The 13212-nt window shown below is 39.3% G+C and overlaps 1 protein-coding gene across 2 annotated transcripts in view; it reads left to right on the forward strand.

Annotated features, from left to right (window-relative positions):
• Mon2 (MON2 homolog, regulator of endosome-to-Golgi trafficking) overlaps positions 1-12820 on the forward strand; it is an 82162-nt gene extending 69342 nt beyond the window's left edge. For both annotated transcript variants that reach the window (XM_050163862.1, XM_050163863.1), the window contains 3 exons: positions 1282-1489; positions 4000-4082; positions 8369-12820. In XM_050163862.1, the coding sequence (XP_050019819.1) occupies positions 1282-1489; positions 4000-4082; positions 8369-8532 (455 nt within the window). In that variant the 3' untranslated portion in view covers positions 8533-12820. The remainder of the gene's footprint in view (positions 1-1281; positions 1490-3999; positions 4083-8368) is intronic.
• Positions 12821-13212: the final 392 nt, after the last annotated feature.

Consider the following 13212-nt stretch of genomic DNA (forward strand, 5'->3'; position numbering starts at 1 on the left):
CCGTATCTTCACATTAGAAATGATAACTCGGTACCCAAAACAGTGAAAGGTAAAAGGCCCTTAGTAAGACATATCAGAAAATATCAATGTACTTAAAATAGAAAGAACATATGGAAAACATTCAGAGGCACAATCTTTTAAAATGGCCTAGAAGTTCTCCTTCCCAGAGACTTGCCGTGGTGGCTAGAAATGAAGACTTTTCACCGTGGAGGTGCATGTCTAGGCTCAGCTGGGCAGATTGGAGTACAGAAGGGTTTTCCTCAGAGTTCTCTAGAGCAGCTGGAGGGGCTGGGAGCCACATCTGAGTACCACAGTAAAATAATGACATCTTCAAGAGATCAGCAGAAATTTACCTTCTGTTCATCTTTTTTAGCAAGCCACTGCAGAAATCTTGATGAGAACATAGTAAACCAGGAAAATGGAAGGCTTGTGTTGTAGGAAGTGCAGCCCAAGGGAGAATGGTGTTGGCCCGCCAGAGACTGCTTTCAGGTTAAGGCTAGACAACAGGCTTAGAGAAGAACTAGTCTAGACCAGAGCAGACTCCCGTTCCTAGGAAAAGAGAAAAGATAATAAAGACAGAAAAGGCAACAAGTTGTGACTTGATTTATAGTAAGTTCTTGAGAAGTTCCTGAGGTTTTGTTTTGTTTAAGGTGGGGTTCCAGGTACCCCAGGCTGGCCTCAAAAAATAAATAGCTTCAAATAGCTGACTTCAAACTTCCTATTTAGCCTAGAATGACCATGAACCTCTCTTCCTTCTGCTGGAGTGACAGACGAATGCCACTGTGGCCATTTATCTGGTAATGGGAGTGGAAACCTTATGCATGCTAGCCAAGCACTCTACCAATCAGTGACAACCCTTGTCCTTGGGACTCATTGTACAGAATTTTCAAAAGGTGAAAAGACAAGAAAATTGTTGGGCCCAACATGTGTTTGCTCCCTCTGATGACCTGAGTTCAGTCATCAGAACCCACGTGGTGCAGGGATAGAGAAGTGACTCATACGAGTTGTCTCCTGACTGCCGCATGCATGGTGTGGTGTGTGAACACACACACAATAATCTAAAATCAAGAAAGAAAATGCCCATTATGGACAGCCTTCTTTTTCACATTCCAAGAGGGAAAATTGTTTTGCTTTGTTTTTACTAAATATTATTAACTAGGTTGTTGATCCGTGCTTTTCATCTGAGGGTATATTTTTATTCCTAGTTCCTAGCTTGCTGGACTCATTAGCATGCATTATTTTTAGCATTTTATTAATTATCAAATGTTGTTAATTTTACAGAAGCAGAGATTGACATTCGTTTGAGAGAAGAGTTTTCTAAGATGTGTTTTGAAACACTGCTCCAGTTTTCCTTCAGTAACAAAGTCACCACACCCCAAGAAGGCTACATCTCGCGAATGGCGCTCACCGTGCTGTTAAAGCGGTCTCAGGATGTCCTACATCGCTACATAGAGGACGAAAGGCTGAGTGGAAAGTGCCCTCTCCCAAGGTACGTGCTTAATTAAGAAGGGAGCACACTGATGTGATATCATAGTTAGTAACAGAGACGGCTCGAAAACCAAGAGATTTCTTGAGTGATCTGGGTGAGCCTGAGGTGGCTCATAATTGAATCTGCCCTTTACAAGGTAAGTATTCATAGGCTTTGCTGCATATATGTAAGGGTTTTTTTTTATTATTATTATTATGCTATTTCAGGTCTCTCTTGGAGATTAAGAAATCTGTGATACATGTATTAAATTACATTTTTAACCTGGGAAAAAATTTGAATCTGAAAAGAGATCCTCTACCAGAGGTTTCTGTGTAAGGACTTGCATGAAAACATAATCTTTTTCTCTGAAGAGAAACTGAGAGATTAAATCACTTCCCAGGGTTATTGTTGAGTGTCACTTCCTGGCTACATAGAGGACGAAATCTATGTCTGTTCCCTGGCCCTCTCAAATCTTGATGTCTTCTAATCTGCCTAAGGAAGCCTTCGCCCTAAGCTGATTCCTTCTTGTATATCCAACTTGTGTTCATGGCAGGGCCTCCAGGGCTAAATCACAGTGGGGTGGTAAAGAAAATTTAGCAAATATGTAATCATAATTTTTTTTAATGTAAAAATAAGTTTAAGTCAAAGCAGACAGGAAATATAAACGGAGATACCCAAGTTAGGAGAGTCAGGAGACCTCTCTGTGATTAGGTACAGCTGCAGAGGCAGGCCACCTCCACAGGTCCCCAAGTCCTGTGTACACTCTTGTCTCTTTATCCGTTTCTGAAGTAGGACCTGACAAAGGATATCGATTTTCTTTTTAAATGTTGAAATGTTATTTATCAAATTGCTGACCACAGATTTATGCCAGTTTAGATTTCCCCAGGAGTATATGAATACCTTTCCTCAGTCTCCAGCGTCTTAAAGTTCTTTACTCATTTAATAGTTATTTTACAGTTTTCTAATTTGGTGAATGAAAGTCACAAAAATCACATTTTAAAAATGACCAATACTTAATAACCATCTGCAATCTTGAAATTTAAATTTCTGCATCATAAATTATACCTTCAAATCTATACACAAAAACTTTCCTTTGAAAGCTTGCTAGTAGTTTGATTAAGGAGATGATTAAAAATTTGTTAATTAAAGTTGATACGTGATATGTGCATGAAAGAGCAGAGACAAAGCTTCTTGAGTGAAGAGTATATTAATTAGATCATAATATTCATTCAGAAAATACCTTTCCTTCATCTTCTGTGTTGAGTATTTAACTAGCTCCTCTAATATTTCTTTTTTGTTATTATCATTTATGTGTTCATGTGCAGCATTAGTGCACATGCCTGAGGAGCCCAGAAGTGTCTAATCTTCTGAAGCTAGAGCGATAAGCAGTTGTGAGCTGTCTGACATGCTCTTCTGCAAGAGCAGTATACCCTGCAGACCACTGGGCCATCTCTCTCACTCTGCATACTTTCTCTAACGTGAGCTCTGTCTATAGTCACTGGTAAAGTTGTTTCATTCTGGGTTGCAGGATTACGTGTTTTCTGTATGCAACATTTCACCATCGAGCTGCTTGCAAAGAAGGTTTGATGTCTAGAGATGCAGTTCAGTAGTCCCCCAAACTACATAAACAGGGCCTGATAGTGAGTGAGGCCTCTGACCTCAACACTCGAGAAATTGAGGCGGGAGGATCAGAAGTTCAAGGTTGTCCTCAGTTACAGGCTTGACATCAGCCTGGGGAATCCGAGATCCTGTCTCAAATTTAAAAAGAGAAGAAAAGAAGAGGGGAAAAGAGGCTTGAAGTGGTGCCCTGTACAGTACTGGGAAGGCCTGGCTGTCTATGGGATTACAGATCCGACCAGTGCTAGCAGAGACCATAGGGCAATGCAGCTATTCCTGTTAGAGCAGGGTGTTCTTTTGGACCCTTCTAGTCTTATGTGCTTATTTTTATTGTTGGATGTTGCTACACAGGCCATCTCAGAATTAATTTCAGGCATGTTTCATGTCTTACAAAATATCAATAAATACCTGAGTATTGTTGCAATTTTGAGTATACTTTTGGCAACATTATAAAATATGCATCTCTTTCATGTAATCGTTAGCAAATTTCCATTAATATTAATTAGAAAACAAAAATTATGTTGTAGAGAAGTTGTTAAAGCATGTGTTGAAAAGTATTTTAATTGTAAATAGTTGCACGTGTCTTGTAAATGTAGCTTTTTCAGGAGTTGACTTCCTCCCTTTCATTGACAATTTTGGTAGAGTAACTAAAAATCAGATTTGTGTCTGGAATACAGGCGAGTATATTGTTTGCTATACAGGTGTATATATGTGTTTGTATGTGGAAATACAGGTGTATTTGTGTTTGCTATCAATATGTGCTTGACGATGTCCCTTTATAAGAATTTAACATCTTTTATTTTATTGTATTCAATATTCTTCCAAAATGCAGCTATTTGTACAAGCTTTGTGGGGAAAAATACTCAGTGTACCTTTAAAATCTTAATGAAAATCATCTCTCTTATCTGTTTTAGGCAACAGGTAACAGAAATCATATTTGTTTTAAAAGCAGTCAGTACTCTCATTGACTCGCTTAAGAAAACTCAGCCTGAGAATGGTAAGTGCTTAAAACTTGGTTATCATATGAGACATTACACATGTCTTTAGTAATGAGAAGGAGCAGGCTGCATTCCGGTCCGGCCAGCTTAACCCCCAAAATAACCGCACGAAATAACCAGTGAGCAGGCCCCTCATGTTACACGTATCTTCCATTCGTGGGCTTTGTGCTATTGCTAAGTCAGCTGAACTTCAGAATGTAACCACCATTGTGCTTTCTGTTCTACCGTTATTGTGGTGACAAAACTCAAGTCCATTACAATGTCAATTCAGGAATATTAATTTGGAATGTTTGATCTTTATATTAAATGACCTATTTTTTAAAAAATGTGGTAAGCCAGCAAGATGGCCTGGCCTGACACCCTGAGTTTAGCAAAAACAGAAGACAACTGAGTGCACAAGTTGTCCTCTGACTTCCTACATTCCTGCACAAGGATAGCAGACACACAGTGACAAAACAGACAATTGCAGGTGCCTGAGAACAGCATCTGAGCTGCGGTCTGGCTCCACCCACACCTGTGCACCTGCACACACATAGGCACAATTCTCCTCTGAACTTACAAAGTGAATGTTTTCATTTGATGTAACCTTAAGTTTTAGTAATATATTAGAAAAGTGTAAGAAACTTCAGGTCGGATGGGGGTGGCACACACCTTTAATTCCAGCACTTGGGAGGCAGAGACAGGTGAATCTCAGTGAGTTCCAGGCCGGCCTACCAAGTGAGAGTTCCAGGACAGTGCCAGGACCATTAACACAGAGAAACCCTGTCACGAAAAGCAAACAAAACAAAAACAAAAAAGAAAGAAAAAGAAAGAAAGAAAGAAAGAAAGAAAGAAAGAGAGAAAGAAAAAGAAGGAAAGAAAGAAAGAAAGAAAGAAAGAAAGAAAGAAAGAAAGAAAGAAAGAAAGAAAGAGAGAAAAATAAGTAAGAATGCCTTCTTGTACAAGCCAAGCCGGATGCAAGAGATTGACTATCAGGTTAGAGCCAACAGGCTCCATCTCTGTTTAAACTTTTTATTATCGTCTTCCTGTAGTTTTGCTGCTAGAAATGAGGCATTTGGAGATTTATTTTTGTTTGAAGGGATTTGTTTTATTATTTTACTTGATGGTAAATTTTTGAGTAGACAATATAAATACATGTAAATTAAAACAATAAAAATAGCAGGTAATGTGATACTCACTGGGTAAGAGCACTTACAAAACCTGAGAACTTGAAGTCAGTAACAGAAACCACATAGTAGAAAGCTGACTGCTACAAACTGTCCTCTGACCCCAGGTGCCTGTTGTGATGCACAACTAAATGAATATTTTAAAATACATGTGTGGGGTTTGGGCGGGGGGCGGTTTGAGACAGGGTTTCTCTGTGTAGCCTTGGCTGTCCTGGAACTAGCTCTATTGACCAGGCTGTCCTCAAACTCACAAGCGATTCACCTGTCACTGCCTCCCAAGTCCTGGGATTAAAGGCGTGCGCCACCACTGTCTGGCTTATGTGTGTATTTTTATTACTACTTTATTTTTATTAATTTGTTCTTCTCTTGAAGTTTTTCATGTAAATACAAAATACATACTCCAGATAACCCCAGTTTTCTATGCAAGTAAATAACAGTATTCCCTGTTTATAACCACTTTTTCTTCTCTAGTTTTTCACTTAACAAACCTGTATATTCTTCCATATTGGTGAATACGTCTCTTTAATATTCTTTTTATAATTTGGGGTTTTTGAAACAGAAGCTCCTGTAACTCAGGCTGGCCTTGAACCCCACTATATGCAGCCAAAGATAATCTTAAATTACTGATCTTTTCTCCTTTCCCTCCCAAGTCCTGGGTTACAGATTTGTGTTATACACCTGACATCCTGTTATAAAAAAATCCCTCAGGTTACGGCGGGCTTTAGAATATACTATAAGAACCTGAGTAGATTCCCCCAAGTGATGTGTCAGATGTCATCTTGATATATCTGTAACTGAACATTTCTCTCCTGCCCACCAATTCCTAAATAACCATTCAGAGACTTAATATTAATTATAAATGTATGACCAATGGCTCGGCCTTATTAGCTGGCTCTTGCATTTAAATTAACCCATTTCTATTCATCTAAGTATTGCTATGTGGCCCGTGGCTTACTAGTGATGCTCTGGCATGTTGCTCCTTGGGTGGCTGCTGGTGTCTCCCTGACTCTGCCCTTCTTCTCCTGTATCTCTGCTAGGGTTTTCCACCTGGCTCTACCCTGCCTTGCCATAGGCCAAAGCAGCTTTATTTATCAACCAATGAGAGCAACACATTCACAGCCTACTGGAAGACATTTCACATCATGTATCTCCTCTAATAAGTCGAGAATTGGTGTAGTAATTTGACTGTGGATTGGCCAGTGTAGCTAGTCTCCATTTGTGTACCCTGTGGACTGGTAGGAAGTGTCAAGCGTGACAGCTGGGCAGAGGCGCTTGACTTTCGTTTGTCTTTCAGTTCCTTTTCTGGCTTCTTTTAAGCCAACCCCCACTCCAAGCAAAAGCAAAAAGAAATATGGTGTAGATACTTCTATTATTATTATTACATTGTATTTATTGTGTGTGGAGGCTCTCCTCCACACACAATATACACTGGCACACCCCTTATGAAAACTGTGGGGGTTGGTTCCCTTCTTCCACCCTGCGGCCCTGGGCATCACAGTCAGCATGGAAGGCAAACAGTGAGTAGGTGAGAATATATTAGATGGAAAGTCCCATAAGCATTCGTTTTGGAAACCCTGGATTGTGTATGAGTATGCTCTATATGCTAAGCCTGTAGAGAATTCATAGGAGTTGTCTTTAAGGGGAGAGCTGATGTGTTGTCTGCCAAGCTTATTTAATCAGGAGCCTATTTCGGAAGTTGAGAGAGACGCTGAGCTCATTTCCGTGTTTCTCATCAGGAGAACTGAGATAAAGAACTGAAACGCTGACTTCACCAGGATACCAGACATCACTTTATTTTGGGGGAGAAAATGCTGCCACCTAAAAAAGACAGAGTCATTATAAAAGGTGCTTTGAGCCAGGTGTGGTGGCGCACGCCTTTAATCTCAGCACTCAGGAGGCAGAGGCAGGTGGATCTCTGTGAGTTTGAAGCCAGCCTGGTCTACAGAGCAAGTTCCAGGAAATCAGGGCACAGAGAAAACATGTCTCAAGAATCAGCTAGAGTGTTTTATACATTTTCATAGAATTCTTTATGGCACGCTACCCTGCCCCAGACTGGAGACTTGCTCCATGTAATAACATGACATCTGCCAGCCAGGGTTATGTGGGGAAATTGCCAGAGAATAAGACGGAGGGGCAAGCCAGGTAATTTGGTGAGACACAAGATTAGTGGTACAACCCTTACTCACATGTACAAGTCCCTAGTACTGGGAAAACTTAGCAAATGACAGAAAACATAAATGTCACATGTGATTTCAGTGTAAGCAGATTGTTGGATAAGATGGGTCACTTTTGTGCTCCTGATGAGAAGCATCCACTTGGTAGATGCGGTGAAAGGCAGACGTGACTCTCCCCAGTCTGGGGATACACCTTAGAGGTTAGCAAGCCCTGTGAGAAGATGATGTCTGCTCCCTGGTTTGAAATTGCAATCAGTGTCAAAAGCATTACTGAGAGACTTATGGGGAGATAGTTTAGTAGGCAACTGAATAAAAAAATGTTTTCCAATTGTTCTTGATATACACATGCACATTAGATTTTGTGGCAACTATATAGAAAAGAGTGATTTGGATTATTTGTTACTTTATTAATGTCCAAAGTTTTCACAAATCGAAGCATCATTTAAAATATGCCTTATTTTCAAGTTGTTGGCATTGATGAGTCTGTACTCACTGATCATTTATCTTCCTTCTTTTTTACTTATTTTTGTCTTATGTGTATAAGTTTTGTCTGTATATATGTATGTGTATTTTTGTGCCTGATAACTGAGGAGGCCAAAAGAAGGCACTGGATTTCCCTGGAACTGAAGTTAGAAATGACATTTAGCAGCCATTTGGGTGCTGAGAACCAAACCCTAGTCCTTTGCAAGAGCAGCAAGTGCTCTTAACCACTGAGCCATCTCCAGCCCCTTAACTACTTTCTTATGTAATTTCTAAGTACACAATGCTGTATTATCTCAGTTTCTCGTGCTTTATTACTATATCAGGAAATCTTACAAAATTTAAGAATTAAAAGATGCTCTCAGAACTGTCCTGTTAAAGTTTTTACATTGTGTTTTTGTAAATTGGGTGGCTGCTGTTTATATCAACTCTGTTTTGAGATTTTTGTACTTTTTCTCTTTACAGTTGATGGAAATACATGGGCACAAGTAATTGCCTTATACCCAACTTTGGTAGAATGTATCACGTGTTCATCCTCAGAAGTTTGTTCTGCTCTGAAAGAGGCACTAGTTCCCTTTAAGGATTTCATGCAACCACCAGCATCCAAAGTTCAAAATGGAGAATCTTGACCCACTACAGTCATGGGAAGGAAGACAGATAACCTAAGGAAGGTTTGCTCCTGAGTCTTCTATGAAAAGGACATTTCTTACTGCAGTAATTCTTGGCAGCTTTGTTTGCCTTCTTTAAAGTGTAATTATCTGGGCTCGGTAATTCTTGGGAAAGTGTACATGTCAACAGAGGCTCCTGAAGGAACCAGCCTTTCAGTGAGAGAACTGATGGGATCGGGATAGAGTTCTCCCTTGTCCTGCTATCATATCTTCAGTTGGTGATTTAAAAGTGAGCTTATGTACAGTGTGTGGTGCGTGTGCCATTGATGTGCTTTTTAAAAAGGAAGAAAAGATATTTCCATTCAGATTTCTGAGGCTGGTGTTTTGCACCCTTTTTCAAGTACAGAAACTGTACTGAAGTTTTATGCAAGGTGATACTATAACATTCCATAATTATCTACAACCAGCCTTTGTGAACAAAGGGAACTCATGTACTGTGTGTATAATAAATGGTACAGTTCTGTATAAAATAGTTGCATTTATTTAAAATTTAAAATTGATGTTAAATATTGATGTTAAAATGCTTGAAGGCGTATTTATTATTAATACAAAATTGTTTGCTTACATTTTTACTTCTGATTTGCCTTCTTATGGGGCAGATAAGCTTATCATGTAATCACACAGCGTCATGCTTTTTACATGCATTGTTGGTGACCTGTACGCCTCTGGCCAGAGGATCATGTGAACAACAGAAGTTATGGTCTGCTGACTTTGCACCTTGGAAACACAGGTTGTAACTTAATACACTGAGATACATTGTAGCACGATGACCCAATCATACCTCATTCTTTAGCCTGTCTCTAAGCTTTTACGTGTCTGTTTTTATATTTACTGTCTGAATTTTAAAGACTTGTCATATTTTATATTTCTGCTGATTTTCCTATGACATTTGTCACTGTCTTTGAATGACCAAGGCAAGATGACTTGAGATTTCATGAAACTTTGCCTGTGAGGTTTTGTTCATTTCTGCGCTTCCTTTTCTGAGTTCTTTTCAAGAGGACTCGGCACTGGGCTAACCTACAGTATAAAACGCGAGTCACCAGCAAGTGAGTGAGCGGAGGCAGCGGCATGTCCCAGCAGTGAGCTCCCTGTGGTGGAGCACATGACCAGTCTCTCACAAAACTGACTTTGACCTAGCTTGCTGTATTTGTTTAATTATGCTGTTGTGATATTTTTTTCTTCCAAGTTAAAATTTCCTTTCGCAGATGTTGAAAACATTGCTGTTAATAAGAAATGATAATGGGGCTGATATTATTTTAATGCACTAGAAGAAAGCTTTTGACTTTAACAAGATTTATAAATTTTGGACTCTTCAGAATAATCATAAAACTATAAGGAGACATTAAAGTTGAGTAATCAATGAGATACAATTTTGAGGCTATTTTAATTATGTAATGATTTAATTTGCACTGTATTCTGTATACGTGTGGTAAGGCCTATTTTGAAGGAATATTATTTTTATTCACATGAATCAATGAATTTCTATTTTATTATTTCATGTAAGGTTAAGGTAAACATGGCATTTCATAGACTATGCTATTCATGTTTTCTTAAAGGTGTAAAAAGAATGACTCAAGCCGTGTATGTTTTATATTTTGATATATTCGCTTGTGGATTTAAAATGTAGGGAAATCACTGATAAAGTATCTAAATAATAAGGGTGGCAACATTTTCACAATACTGCCCTGTGTCTGCTCATAGCAGATCAGTTGCAGTCTAAATGACTATTCTCCAGTGAAGTCTAGCTGCAAGTAAGAGTCTTACTTGAACTAAACAACTTGAGCTACTACAGTATTAGCTTTCAATAGCACTGTCGTGCTGTATAGTTCAGAACATAAAAATGAGATGAATGTGTTAATGTACAGTAATCACTGACAGTCTCTATGTCAAGCAAGTGGGCCTTGGTGGACTAACCGCCAGGCTTCTCCTCAAATTCCTCTCAACTCCGAAGGAGTCAGTACTGTAATTATTGCCTCTGGGTCACACATTCTTCTCAACCATATTTTCAACTATGTGCTAGTCCCAGACAGATCAATACATTGTCCTTGCTCTTTAATTATGAACTGGATTCTTCAGTCACTATGAGACCTGGGCTTCATGGAGTTACTAGATTCAACCGAGGTTTAATCCCCATCATCGCGCCCCATTCAGGGCAATGAGTTTTACATCTCATACTGAGTTTTTACCAGTGACCATCTCTTTTAGAGACTGCTGAACACAGGGTTTAATTGTGTACTTGTATAGACAGTGTGACAACTACCAAGGAAGAAAGGGCAATTTTGGTAGTGTCTTATCTTTTTATGATTCATTTTAAAGTTTTCTAGTTTTACTATGTGCATTTTGCATAGCACTTATTAAAAATCTATTATGTGCCCAAAAGAAAAAAAATTATTAAGTCTGACTAAAATATAAATGCACACGTTAACATTTATGTTTTTACCTGATTCCCCATATGGTTTTTGAGTGAACACCTGCTTCATTCTTTAAATTCTAAATAGCGTCGGAAGAAAACAGTGGACAATTTAGTTTACTTATGTCATCCTAGTGGATGACATTCACTTTTAGTAGCAGCCAAAGCAGTCATCTGTCCTTTCTTCTACAGTGTGAGGAATGCTGTGCTGCTGTGAGTTGGGTAGGTAAGCATTTGGTCAGTGGTCCCCTAAGAGACTGAGAGTGAACTAGCACACACTGTGAACAGCGCGAGGGAGAAAACATCAGAAGTGCACCCCACGATGAAATGCTGTGACGGTCATGTCAGTAAAGGGCACTGTCATATAAAATAATTCATGCGGATAGCCAAATCCTCAAGACCCAAAGCAGATTAATGTCTGTGTTCAGATTCCTGTGGTTATAGATTTTTCTAGAAAACTACCACAGAGATAGACAATAATGGTCTCTTCAAAAGCATTACTACACATCTCTAATGTTCCCACTTACTAGATTTGGCATTTTGGAAATACTTGGAATTGTCAAAAGTATTACAGTTTGCAATTCTTAGGGCTAAAATATTGGGTTTTTTTTTGTTTGTTTGTTTTGTTTTTCCAGACAGGGTTTCTCTGTGTAGCCTTCACTGTCCTGGAACTTGCTCTGTAGACCAGGTTGGGTTCAAACTCAGAGATCCACCTTCCTCTGCCTCTCAAGGGCTGTTATCAAAGGCTTGCACCACTATCACCCTGTGGCTATCTTTATTAAACTAAACTATGGTTTTGGTTTTTTTTAACTTTTATTTTAATCATTTGTGAGAAAAGAGCAAGCATTACATGGCATGTTGTACTACAGTCTTAAATATAGTGGGTAAATATTTTTAATACTTTATGGCCATTTGAATTAAAATTTTGTATCTAGAGAGTAGAGTGGTGCTTTTATTTTAATGTTGTTTTTGTAAATGGGAAAGAAAGTTGTCGTTGTATCTCAATTTACATGCAGACTCTTTCAGAAGACTTGGATTAAATCAGTCATTTTACTGTATTAGCAGTGTTGGTTTTAAAGAGCCAGGCGGATAAGCTGGGTGTAGTGGCTCAGGCCTCTAAGCCCGGCACTCACGAGGCAGAGGCAGGAAGCTTCACAAGGCTTCCAGGGCAGCCAGGACTACACAGTGACACCTTGCTCAGAAAGCAGGCAAGAGGAGCTGAGGTAAGTCCTCTGCTTCTGAATAATCTCTGCGGTCTTCCAGGCACTGGCTGAGAGGCCGCCTCCTCATTTATCTTTAAGCAATTTTCCAAAGCTGCTGTTCTGATTGTAATACAGTGATGATCATAAGTTACTGAATCTCCACAAAAAAAAATGTTCCATATGAGTGTGGACTTCATAAGGACCTTCTTAGGCACTTATTCAGGTTGTTTGATCACAGGATATATCCACTGTTATATCCAAAGAGTATTCATCTCTTTCTTCCCCTTTTCTTGGGCATCACTTTCATCCCCTCCAGTTTAAATTATATGCTTACCTCACTTTCTAATTTAGGATGAAGAGTGATCCTCTTTTCCTTCTCTAGCCACTCCCATTCACCTTTTCTTCCATCACACTCAGAGCGATAGAAACATGCTGACAGCCTCTTAAGTGTGATTACAGAAGTGCCTTCCACTTTGACCCCCGTTGCCTTTTCGCTGAAGTTCGCAGCCGTCTTAATGGTGGACAATGTGAAGTAGTTTACAACCATCGCCTACTGTATTTCTGAGCCTGTGATTCTGCTGCCAAGACACAGAATGGGATTGCTATAAATAAATGGATTCAGTAGCTAAACTTGGAACAGTCATGTCTGTGCTGTGTTGTGAATAGCAGGATGGTGTCCCTTTTCTTAGAGAGGGCATGCAAAATTTGTAGGTCTTTTTGTTGTGTTTTCGGGAGAGGGTTTGTTTTGCCTTTTGGGGAAAGAGCCTTTGTTTTGGGAGGTAAACACTTTGCTGATAGGTTTATGTCATCAATACTATTTACTGATATTTGCACTGCTTGCTTTCTGGAAGTATTATAGGCAGCACATTACTTCTGTTTCATCTGTTTCTATTTTTCTATTACAAAGCAGTAATTTGGGCACTGGGAAGATGGATCAGCAGTTAAAAGCACCGACTGCTCTGCCAGAGGACCCAGGTTCAATTCCCAGCACCCACATGGCAGCTTACAACTGTCTATAATCCCAGTTCC

This window comes from Alexandromys fortis, unplaced genomic scaffold, assembly GCF_014885135.2.
Source record: "Alexandromys fortis isolate MF-2015 unplaced genomic scaffold, M_Fortis_MF-2015_v1.1 scaffold_125, whole genome shotgun sequence".
In the NCBI taxonomy this organism is placed as follows: domain Eukaryota; kingdom Metazoa; phylum Chordata; class Mammalia; order Rodentia; family Cricetidae; genus Alexandromys; species Alexandromys fortis.